General features: G+C 41.7%; 1 protein-coding gene across 1 annotated transcript in view; it reads right to left on the reverse strand.

Moving 5' to 3' along the window:
* The window catches only part of Dpp4 (dipeptidylpeptidase 4), an 81,630-nt gene that overhangs the window by 19,350 nt on the left and 50,025 nt on the right, over window positions 1–12,255 (reverse strand). The window contains 8 exon segments of the mRNA NM_012789.2: window positions 1,976–2,170; window positions 4,128–4,197; window positions 6,641–6,739; window positions 6,972–7,019; window positions 8,503–8,624; window positions 9,024–9,077; window positions 10,035–10,111; window positions 10,347–10,454. Coding sequence (NP_036921.2) covers window positions 1,976–2,170; window positions 4,128–4,197; window positions 6,641–6,739; window positions 6,972–7,019; window positions 8,503–8,624; window positions 9,024–9,077; window positions 10,035–10,111; window positions 10,347–10,454 — 773 coding nt within the window.

Raw genomic sequence — 12,255 nt, forward strand, 5'->3', positions numbered from 1 at the left:
TCATTCACTTAGAGATACTAATCCAACATATTTTATTTTCATTGATTATTTCTCTTTAAAGTTTTTTTTTCTCAGTACAGTGACCACCCATGGATCATTCCGCATCTCTCCATCTCTAGTTTACAGTGGTCTCAAAGGACTCATTTATTAGACTTCCCCAAACACCTATCACATAGGTTGGGAACCCAAAGGTTATCTATTGAGTTCACCAGCTAGATGCAGTCCAATGAAGAGTTGGGATAGATTGGTTTCTAATCCTAGTTCACCCCAACAAATTCTGTTCCTTTACTTGAAATACACGAATAGACTTTCCCCTCCCAAGGCTGCTCTGCAGCTTAAAGCTATGTGCTCACCCCAGTACAATTCTCTCATCGGTTTGTACTTGTATGTGGGAAGGCCAGAATGGAATGGTGTTCATACTTAATGAAGTCCTCATAATTGTGATTTGTGACCGTTGTGCCCCCAAACTTTCCAAAACTAGAAGAGTCACCCTTATCCAGTCTGTTGGAGCCAGTTCTTGGGCGTCATAGCTACTACTCACTACAAGGGTGAAGGTACATTCAACTTCTCGACCATGTAGTTCTGACTACAAGGAATGGGCTCAACAATTTAGCCAGATGTTTCCCTAGTGTGATAGGCAAATATAATGTTCAATTTGATTGGGCTGAGGAATGGCTTAAGCGTTACTAAAGAGCCTTGCATGTATCTGTGGGGAAACATAACAGGGGAAGACCCACCCTGAATGTGAACAGTACCTTTCTGTCAGCGAGGGCACGGAAGTAATAAAAACCGGGAGGAGAGAAAGCACTCTACTATGCCATGAGGCAAATAGGCTCACCGCAAGTTTTCTGCCATAATTTTCTACCTCACCAGGGACCTGGAAGTAACAGAGCCAAGGACTGTGGACTGAAATCTCTGAAACCATGGTGCAGAATAAATAATTCCTCCTTTTAAATTGTTTAATCCTGTATTTTAGAATTGTAATGAAAAATCTCACTGACATTGACCATTGGTACCGAGAGAAAGGGTCATTGTTGTGACTGTTAGATCTCGTAATTCAGAAACATTTGGAATTAGTCTGAAGGAGACATTCAGATAAATGCTTTGAAGAAGCCAGCTAGAATGCTGTCAGCAGAGGTTAATGAGTAGTCATGGTGGGAGCTCAGAAAACCAGAGTGCCTTTAAGGATTCAGGGAGCAGCAATTCCTGACCATTAGGAGTCAGATGGGGAAAAGGGAATTGACTAACAATTGGACCAAAGGTTATTGTTTTACTGTAGTAAAGGACCTGTCTACCTTTGTCCCATGACCCAAGTCCTAAGACTTTGTGGGAGGCTGGGTTTCATGGTGAAAGATTAATTTATTTGAGGGAAGAAATGTCAAGACTGCCTAGCATTCAGTATATGGCATAACTGCTGGTTGCTTCTTGCCAACTTTAAAGTGAAAATTGTCATCAAAGCACATAGAAGAAAGGATTGAAAACACTGTGGTTTGTCCTTATCCAATTGAGCCAAGAATAATGGACTGACATCTCTCAAACCAGAATTCCAAATGAATCCTTCCTCTTGAAAGTCCCTTCCACCAGACATCTTGTCGTAACACCCGGAAGTCTCAATAACACATCATTCCTTCCTCAGTTTATCAGTGTTCATGAATCTCACCCTTCACTCTTGGATGACAGTAGTGTATCCCTTTCTCAAGCCATATAGAAAAAAAAACTTAGTAAGAGCATTTCTAAAACTTCATATAAATCTATTGTGACTCATGTTTTTATCTCTCTATATATATAATATACACTTAAAAACTAGCAGATATGGGGGATTATAAATTCAGTCCCCAGAACCTTCACACCCTTCATATTAAAGAGAGAGAGGAGAGAGAGAGAGGGAGAGAGAGAGAGAGAGAGAGAGAGAGAGAGAGAGAGAGAGAGAGAGAGAGAAGGTCAACAATGTCTGAGCTCATCTCTGAGTTCTTACCTGGCTGCTTCAATTTGATCTTCAACTTCCAGTGTTCCAAGTCTTTTGTTGATTGCATGCATGATCTTATCTCCTTGGTAACCACTTCCTCTGCCATCAAAGCTAGCTACTATGATGTTTTCTGTGCTTGCAAGGTAAGTGGCCCAGTTGAGTCTGAAGGCAGCATCTGCTTTTTGACTACAGGGACCTGCATATCTGTGAAAAATTCCACCTTTAAATAAAGAATGCTAGCATTTTTCTTCTAAGGATCAGGTATTTGCATTTTTCTCAATCAAGAGCCTGAAAATCATAGTAGGCACTGAATTATTAAGAATAGGTTCATTTATAGAGGAATTTTAAACCAGCAACAGGGCAGCTCTGACAAGGCTCACATCCAAAGACCTACATCTGTGTGATCTGGCTGAAATGCAGACAAACCACACACCTTTTATCCCTCCAACTGTATGTCCTTAGTACACGTGTTTAATCTTACAGTGAAAGCAAGGGTAGTTTGAGAAGGAAGTAGCCATACTTGAACGTGATGTCTAATTAAGAGACAGACAAAGGGATCAATCAGGGAGAGCATACACCCAACTCACAGGAAAATAGCAGAGGGAAGAGAGGCAATTTAAGTGAGAGAGAGAGAGAGAGAGAGAGAGAGAGAGAGAGAGAGAGAGAGAGAGAGAGAGAAGTTTTACTGGGATAGTTTTACAAAGACAGGTTACAGGTGAAGACAGAAGGAACCAGAAGATTAGAACAAATTGCCAGAGTTAGTTTGAGGCCAGGCAGAGAAATTTAGTGAGAAGGAGAGAAGCCGAACTGAATCAGTCAGCTTGGAGAGGATCTTAGGCCAGAAGAGCTGAGCTGAACCAGCCAGCCAGAGATCAGAAAGAACTAGATGTGGTGAGCTTATTCAGCAGTAAACCTCTGAGATGACAATTGCATCAGGTGAATAAAAGCACCATTTATGGTCTTTAAATTTGGCAACATGACACTTATAGCTGTTTGCTTTTTAAAATACATCCCTAAGATTGGTATTTGGACACTACTGTCAAACACATTCTACATTCCCAGTACTGTGCAATCTTAGAAATAGAAAACGTAATTCATCCAATACTGGGGATAGGGGAAATTGTCTTATAAAATAACAATGATTATTAGTGTAGTTTTCCATCCCAGTCTATACGGTTTTTTCCTTAAGGACTCTGACCAGAGTGTCACATGATTTTCATTCCCCTCTAGGCTCGTACCTAGTGTTGCTCACTCTGAGACTCTATACCATGGTAGAAAGGACTATTGTATAAAAGAATGCTAGTACTTAAAAACCTCAAGGACAAAGAACTATAACTTGAACTAGGAAGTAAGCATGTTATTCATCAGAGCAAGAATTTTACCATTGTTGTATTTGCAGTCCTTAGAGCCTAAGGTCTACCATACATATAGCCATATGCACCACTTTTATCAAATCTCCTGTGTACTAAGAGATAATCCCCATAGCTCACTTGTGTCTTGTTTCAATGCCCTCTCTAACACAGTCTACATAACTTCTGGGTACATGCATATCCTCTCTAATAATAGTCCCCTCCCAATTCATCACTTTCCCATTCATTGGCTCTTGCAACCCCACAGTGAATGAGCAACTCCTGCATGAAAGCCTCTACTAACACGTTCTTGCCTCTCCTTTAGAGATGGAAGTTAAAAGAACTTTCATTTAAGCAAAATACCACATTGTTTTCATTTAAAACTAGATGGTGCAGCGTTCTAAATTTAAACAGGCGAACGTATTCATACATTCGTATATGAGTAAATATTTTTTTTGTAACATGAAATTTCTTGGCCCTGTCAATGACAGAAAATTTGGTAGATCAAAAGTGCCCTTCTCTTTCTTGTCAAGAAGAAAGGATGGAGATGAGAACCAGGAAAGGCCAGTGGGACTCCCTTAAACTCCAGGGAAGTGAAGCGAAGCAGATGATTATGACAGAGAGAAGTGTCTATCTCATTTGTTAAGTTAGGAGAAAACAGATGGGATTTGTAGGTACAAGATGGGATGGGGACTAGTAATCAATGCTGTAGGAAAGAAGAGAAGTATTGGCTTTATATGCCATTAATCTATACCCCTCCCCCAGAGAAGTATAGCAGTTGACTGCCAAATTCCTCTCTCTTGAATACTTACACATCTATTAGTAGAGGGTATTTCTTGGATTTATCAAAATGAGGAGGTAAGATCATTTGATACCAAAATCCTAAACAAGCAAAAAGATTAATTAGGAAGGTAAAAATAGTTATTTAAGGAGATTCCATTCCTTTTCTGTCAGTAATTTCTCAGAGTTCACCAATTTGCTATGTTAGATCGAATACTAGAAGGATCAGCTTAGGATCACATTTTAAAGACATGAAAGGCAGCTGTTTTGCTCATAAATTTGAGTTACTATGGTGGTAAAACAATCAAACTGTTTCTAATGCAGCCGTGAAATCCATCGATGCCTTCTAAAATACAAGTGCAGTTTAGGACTCGTAATGTTTTGTTTCTATGCTTCTGTTCTTTGGCACCCAATCTACTTATCTAGCTTGTTTATGTTCTAAATTTTCCTCCCAAATGTTTTCCTCTTCTCGAATTTCCTTGAAGCTGTTTAGAATTTGCAGTCGGCCATAGCTCTTAAAAATCTGGATTTAATAGCAATTCTATGATTCCTATTGCCATCCCAGCGCACAGAACGGAGCTCGGTTTTCAGCTCAGTCTTTCACAGAGTGAAACGGGCTTCCGTGGAATAAAATGCTTTCACATTCTGTGGGCTCTTCCTTGGGTCTTTTTAAATTCTCGTGCTTGATTTAACATCAGTTTAATTAAAAAAAACCTCAAAATAATAAGTCAGTCTTCTTTACTCTCAGAATATATGAGTCTAATCAATCTAAATGAGAATTCCACATACACAGGAAGATGTAAACTATAGGCTCAAAAACAAAAACAAACAAATGAATGAACAAAACCTGATTTCTAGAGGTGTCTCTTACGTTTACTTTCCCTTTTGTTTCTTGATGGATTTTTGTAGCAATTTTGGTTAAAGAGAGAAAGAGAAAAGAAGATTCAGTAGTCAAGTATTTATATAGATGGGCTTATCTGATACCATTTGTGTTTCCTAATTGTTTTGTGCTTTTTATTCAATGTGTAGGTAAGAAAAAAATAATTTTCTATTATACCTTTAATCAAATATCAAACTACTAGTCAAACTAACTGATATTTTTAATGCATACACCTGTCACAAGTCAATTTCTATCTTGTCTGGCCAGCACAAGTGATTAGAAGGAATTATAACTCCATCTTTTTGTAAATGTGCAGTTTTTCTGTGAGGAAGGCTCCCAAGGCCTCACTTGCACAGGCCCTGTCTCAATCCCCTTTTCTGTAGTGAGAAGAACGACTAGTGACTAATGGGTCCCTCCCCCCTGTTATGTTGAAATTGAAAATTAAAATAGAAAATTTCCTTTTAACCATGTGCCCTCCCGGCCCTAAAACCTAAGGACTCCCACTGTGTGCCCGCTGAAATAGAGTAGCGTCTCCATATGCACTGCAGAACTCTGGCACCAGACTGTCAAAATGAGCTCAAGATGTCTCAGGGACAGGGAGCAGTGGCACCCCTGCTGGGTCAGAAGGTGTTTGTTAGCAAGGACCCTGGTGACACACAGGCACATTCCCTTTGAGCAGCGTGCTAAGTTATTCTGCCTAAGTGGGCCCTGCTTTCCAGGGCTTGTCCTACCCTCCACAATGACAGGAGTTGAAGTTTATTTTTCATTTCATTTACACAAATATTTTATTTGTATTAGTTTAGGTTATATGTGTATTAGTGTGTGTGTGTGTGTGTGTGTGTGTGTGTGTGTGTGTGTGTATTTGTGCGAGTAAGAGCAGATGCCCTGGGAATCCGGAAGAGGGTGTTGAAATTCTTGGAGCTGGAGTTACACAGTTTATAAACCAGTGGGTATGGGTGCTGGGAAAGGAACTCAGGTCCCCCGGCAGGAGCTGTATCACTTCCCAATAGTTGAGCCATCTCTTCAGCTCCATGTTTCCCATTATGCTAAATAAATGACCCAAAATCACCTTCCTTTCCCATAAGTCATTATTCCTGAATGGAAAAAGAAACTGAAGAGAAACAAGCACCTCTGACTCAGATAAACCTATTGTTCTTAGTGGTGCCTGAGCTTGACCAGGGCTTACCGCATGCCCCACGTGAGCTCGCTAGGAAATAACAAGCCTCACACACACACCAAAGAAGAAACCTGAAGCTTAAACATTTTTAGAAACAACCTCAAAATTTTAGAATAATTATCTTAGGTATTTTCTAACTCTATGGTTCAAAGATAAAATATATCAGGTGTGATTTAACTTAGCCATTATGGTTTTACAATTAATGCCCACCGGTAGAACAGAGTTCCTAACTTGATGAACTGACCTATTTATAGGACATTTCCCCCAAATACTCTCTTGACAAAAATACATTTTATTTAGAGTACTGTTTTAAGACACACACAAAGCAAAAGTAGTAGTTGTAATAGAATGTTTCCTGGAAAACAACCATTTTAAATTAGATTCATACAACACAAAGAACATATTCTTAGACCAAAAGTGTCACATTATTGGTATTTTATTATTATTTCCATGAAAAGAAAAACTATTCCAAAAGACATATAACTTACTTGTTTCATTCAGAACAATGAAGTCCAATTTTTTTGAAGGCATTTGGACATCTTGCAGCATTTTATCCAAAGCAGAATTGTCCTCCAGGACTCTCAGCTCTAAACAAATACAAGAGACATCCATGATTCCTAACAGTACAAAGAGGTTAGGTCACATGATCCAACTGCGAGCAAGCGTGAACGACGGCAGCTGGGCTGTGCACACTTCAGGTAGGGAGACTAGTGTCCCACTCCTGGGTAAGAAACTAATGCCGAGGGGAAATCCCATGCCCGTCCTATTCATGTGCACACTTTCCTACAAGCTGGTGGAGGGGGAAGGATGACAAAATACCTTTTTGATCAGTGCTGCGATGCAGAGTGTAGAGGGGCAGACCAGGGCCTGTGAATGCAACCAGTGAAAGACAGGTTTTAGGTGAGGTGAGCATGAGTGTGTGAGCTTCCAAACAATTACTATCTGGCATAACACAAGGCAGATAGTGCAAAGGGACACAATGCTTGCCTGTCTCCTCCTCACTCCCACTCTCCTTCTTGCAAACAACTACCATTAAGTGGAGGATGCATTCCTGCAAAGGCACGGGGCACAGGTAAATGGGCTAGGAAGTGGACCTCTGTTCTGCTGGACACCTTGGGCAGGCTAACATCTCCATGCTTGATTTCCTCCACAGTGAGCTGAAACTACAGCTTAAGCTTCCCACTCTCTGTGGCCATGTGTTGACCATGCTACCTCTGAAGCCCTGTGTTCCTTGAAGGGTGAGTGGGAAGCGCTCTGGAACCAGCTTTACCTGGAGGAGGCGAGTCCGCTCTCGGGCCCCCCACTCAAGAGAGTCTGGGAGCCAGGAGACACATCTGCAGTGCCTCACTTGGATAAGCAGTTTCTTTCTGGCATGGAAATGTGTTTTTCTCACCAGCCCATATCTTCACTATTTATCCCAACTGTGGTAGCTGTGGAGTGGAAGGTAATGTATAGCTAAGCTATCTTGTGATCTATTTAATTTTGAGGCATTTAAATGATATATTTAATTTCTATATTTGCTTTAAAAAATAAAACCACAGTGGAGGCACTGCTAGACCCGGGTTTGAATCCTCACCGACTTGCTGGATAGGTTAGGACTGTGTCTACGTGCCGATATCTTGCCATATAAAGTGAGGATAATATGTACTTTGGAGAATTTTATTGCAGTTTAAATAAGATCACAACTATTAAGTTTTTAAGCACAGTTCCTGCTATAAAGCACATACCCAAGACATGATGCCAACACTTAACCATGCTAAAGAACACTAAAGAAACACGTCGGAGGGAACAAAACACATCAGGGGCAGAGAAGAACAGGATAAGTAGTTTGAAGGCCCCTCTGCCATTGACTATGCTTTTAAGAATATCTGGATTCTTTTCCTCATTTTAAGAAGCAGCCTGGTATAGAATTAGAAAGTAGGACTCAGAGAAGACCCTTAGAGGACTTTGTGCTTTCTGTGCGATGTGAATCTGCCACTTTGCCTTCACTTGCACAGGCTTCTAGACTTGTAACAAAAATTAACAGTAGCAATCTCAACAGAAGACAGGGCAGTGAGGACTCTGATAGGCACCACTCGCAGTGTCTTATTAACGTAAGGGCAAATGCATAAAGTAATTATTCAAAACCTAGAATGAACTCAGAGGGAAGAAAGTAATGTGTCCACATCACACAGTCCGAGTGTAGAAAGGGACTCAGGTGTCTTCGAGGACTCCTATGTGGTCAAAGGAAAAAGGGCTGAGCAGAGAAGAAAGAGTAGGTTCCTGGAGGCTCTCCTGTCCCTCAGGGATGTAAGGGACAGGAACTTTCACAGGCCAGCCATACGCTCTTCCTCACTTAATGCCAACTTACCCCGGCATCCCAGCTGATAGTACTTTGCCTCTTTACTAAGTGACACCGAGTAATACTGGCATCTTTCTGGATTCAGGTCACAACTAAGGCACTTCTTATTTGTGTGGTCAGTAAGCTGAATTCTGTAAAGCCAACAGTGGTGATTAATTGCTTCATCAAAACATAAATGAGAGGAAGAAACTGACTAATGCCAAGCTCCGATCTCAGAAGACTCAGACCACCGTAGCAACCCTCCAGGGACTTTCTCTTCACCATAAAATGCATATATTAGTTTATGATGACCCCAGTCTCCCATAATCAGGAAATGACAGTAAACACCTAGTAGAATCATTGTTTTGGTTATATATGAATGATAAGTGAAGCAACATAAGTACTTATAACAATTCCAGAGTAATAATAATTAGGGTGAGACAAACACACACACAGACAGACAGAAAGAAAGACAGACAGAAAGACAGAAAAGGACAAGGAATAATCTGTCACTGAAAACCCCTGATGTCATGACCCCACAGCACTCTTACTTATAAAGATTTCTTCCTCCTGGCATTTCTTTATATTCATTACTAATGTAGTACCTGAGAAGAAAACAAAGACGATAAATATTAAATGTTTTACAAAAATGTTAAATATAATCCCCTGATCTCCAACCGCAGGCACACAGGCACACAGGGCTGCAGTGTGTGAGTGTGTGTCCTCTGTCCACACTTGCTGCCCTGCCCATGCGTCCCACCCAGAAGTTCTCTCCCTCCACCATCTCTCCCCATGATCCTCTCTTTAAACAGTCTGAAATGTATGGTTCCAGGGAGTTCTTCCTGAATTGAAATCCTAAGCAAAAATTCAAAACAGAGCTTTAATAGGAAGAATATAGCTGGACAGCTAGCTTGAAATTGAGAAACCCCACCCCCACCCCAAGTACCAATCCTGGTTTCTGTCTTTTTTCTGTTTTATTATGTAAGCTGCATGGCTGTAGGGGCTGTATATTCCAGAAAGTGGCAGAGCTCCTCCTGTAAAGTCTTCAGAAACTACTCTGGGCAACGGCAAAATTCCTCTGTGATGAGGCCAATGAAAGAAGAGCCCAAGATCCTAATGGAGAGTAAAATGCCTTTTGCTGACAGCTCATGTATGCTGTTGGAAGGCGCTTAGAGCAAAGCTTTCTATATTCCAAAGAGCAAGGCCGAGCCACCAGCAGATAGCATTGCCTTTGTCAGCCTTTCAGGGAGCTCATGTCAGTCTGAAGTTAACAGAAGGTAGAATGCCCCTGCAGCAGTCCGGGATGCTCAGGAGAGATTGTAGCCCCTCCAGTGCAAAGCAGGTAAAACCAAGAGGTAGATCTGCTTGGTGGCATGGTGTCAAGTCTGCTGAGCGTATGTGAAAATCATTAAGGCTTCCGTATGTTAAAAAGAAAAAAAAAAGGATTGAACATATTCCAAATCAACGATGCTTTGTGGGAGATTTTCCTGCATTTTTGTGAGAGGGCGTGAGTGTAACGCATGGGTTTACAGCCTGCTTACTGGTCGTTAGAATATACTCACAGATAATCGCTGGTCAGAGCTTCGATACTAATGACTTCCCAGGCTCCTTTTGTAATAAATGTACAGTCCTGTTCGGGCTTTTAAATACGAGACATATTAGACTCTCCCATCCAAGGTAAGCAGAGGATTTAATCATTTATATCAGGAAGTCAAACTTGAGATTGTTTTTTGGGGGCATTGATGTCCTATTCCCTTAGACCACCGAAGGATTCGTATTAGTCTATCTACATGCACTGCTCAAGGTCATGAAATGACTTCTAGTTCAGTCAGGGAAGGAGGTCAGCTTGGGGTCTGCTGCTTAAGCGTACTCACTTTCCTATCTTTCTGGAACTGGCAGATGTGTTTGTAGCCATCTTTGTCACTGACGATTTTATAGAAGCTGCTTCCGTCGGAGGTGAAGTGGGGTTCTGCAGGCCTAAACTAGACAAGAACAGAGCAAAGAAATGTCATAGCACCAGTCTTTCCCCAGGATCAACCCCAGTTCCTGGAAGTCCTCTCCAACCCTGCATCCTTTGTCAGGAGACACAAAGGGCTCCAAAATGAACACCATCCAAAGCAGAGGTGGAGCAGAGAACAAACTCACAGGCTACTTTGGTGGGGCTAAACGGGAGAGCGCACATAAAGACGCACACAGCAGGCTCGGACACACAGAAATGTTTTCATTGTTCTGGAACACGTCTTGCAAGGACGACGGAGACTCCCAACCATGTAGGCACGCAACCTAACACTCTCTCCATTTGAAGGAACTCCCTTGATATTGCAAGTGCACTTTCTAGAAGGCACCTAATGATCTGTTTCAGGTTGGAAGTGGAAAATTTCACTCCCGTTCTTACACAATTTGGTTGAACGTCAGGCTTAGTCTGTAACCACTCCTAAATGCTATCAGGAATCTGTGCCATAGATTTCCCATGGAAGCACTCATATAGTTATTTTTATCCTGAGCCTTTTCATTTTGCTAAAGATGATCAACAACTTAAAAATATGGTTACGTGGGAAATGGAGAACCAAAAAAAAAATTATTGTTATTTTTTTAAAGGTTCTATAGAAGATAGTTCTCAGGAAATCCTGTTTAAATAGAAGAGGGTCTCTTTCCAGCCTGGGAGGGCCACGTTGCGTTTTAATTTCTATTTCCTAGTTATGTTGCGAGCAGGTAGGGGATGGTCTTTTAAAATTGTTGGTTCACTTCGCCTTCAGTGTTTCCTCTCTCATCAGTTCCCGTCTGGGTAAGGAAGGGAAGTGCTTGCCTCTTCTATTTAGTGATTCAAAGTGAATTCATTTATGAAGCGAGCTGAGGCGTGCAGTACACTTTGTGTTCCCATTACAGAGTTCTCAAGCACACTCCCCTCTCTAGACCCATGTTCACAGCCTTATCTTTTTAATACATTTCCCTGTTTCCCCTGGATGGAGTTGTGCCTAGTAGAAATGTGTGAAAAGTGGCATCTGTCTGGTTAAATACAGAGAGGAAAAAACATATTTTTTTCAGAGAGTCGTGAGGAAGTGTAGCATGTCTCTTGCCATGGAGGAAACCACTTTTCTTGTTGGCAAACCTCTCTCCTCTGCCCAATCAGTGCCTGGTTAAAAAGGACATGGGAATGTTGTGATAGCTCCAGGCCAGCAGAGAGAGGTCGTCATCTTCCTGGACTGAAGCCTCACCTCTCTCATCCAGTCTTTGCTTCTCTTCGTTTCCCTTTTTAAAAAGCTAGGTGTCATTCAGGTTTCATCTTCCCTATAAGGTGTCATGGTGGCTGGAGTCCCTCTCCCCCCCACCCCCGGTGCTTTCTTCCACAGTCTCAGACTTGAGTCCGGGGTGCTATGCATGTACGTGTCAGGTGGTGCCGAGCAGAGCAGTGAGTCTCTGGGGGTCCCCTTGCTTTCCCAGATAAAGCACGCCCTCAGAGTGCCTACCAACATGTGGTTTCCTTCAGAGAGGTGTGCAATGGACATTATTGGATTGGTGCTGTTTCTGATGGCTGCCATCCAGGCTAGATCGAACCCCTTTTTCTGCTTCCAAAGTGTTTAGCTCAAACAAGGGGTCAAACAAGTATATTCTGCATCCCGGCAGTCTTTCAGCTCACTGGAAGCCCCAGTTATCTGGAGAACATGTTTTGTTCGTCAGTTCTGAGCATGACTTTGGTGTTTGACTTGTCCGTTTGCCTTCTTGCGTGACAGTACATTCATTATAAGAAGCACAGCTAATACTCCGAGAAATGGGCCAACTCAC

The sequence above is a fragment of the Rattus norvegicus genome, chromosome 3 (assembly GCF_021556685.1).
Source record: "Rattus norvegicus strain SHRSP/BbbUtx chromosome 3, alternate assembly SHRSP_T2T, whole genome shotgun sequence".
Taxonomy (NCBI): Eukaryota; Metazoa; Chordata; class Mammalia; order Rodentia; family Muridae; genus Rattus; species Rattus norvegicus.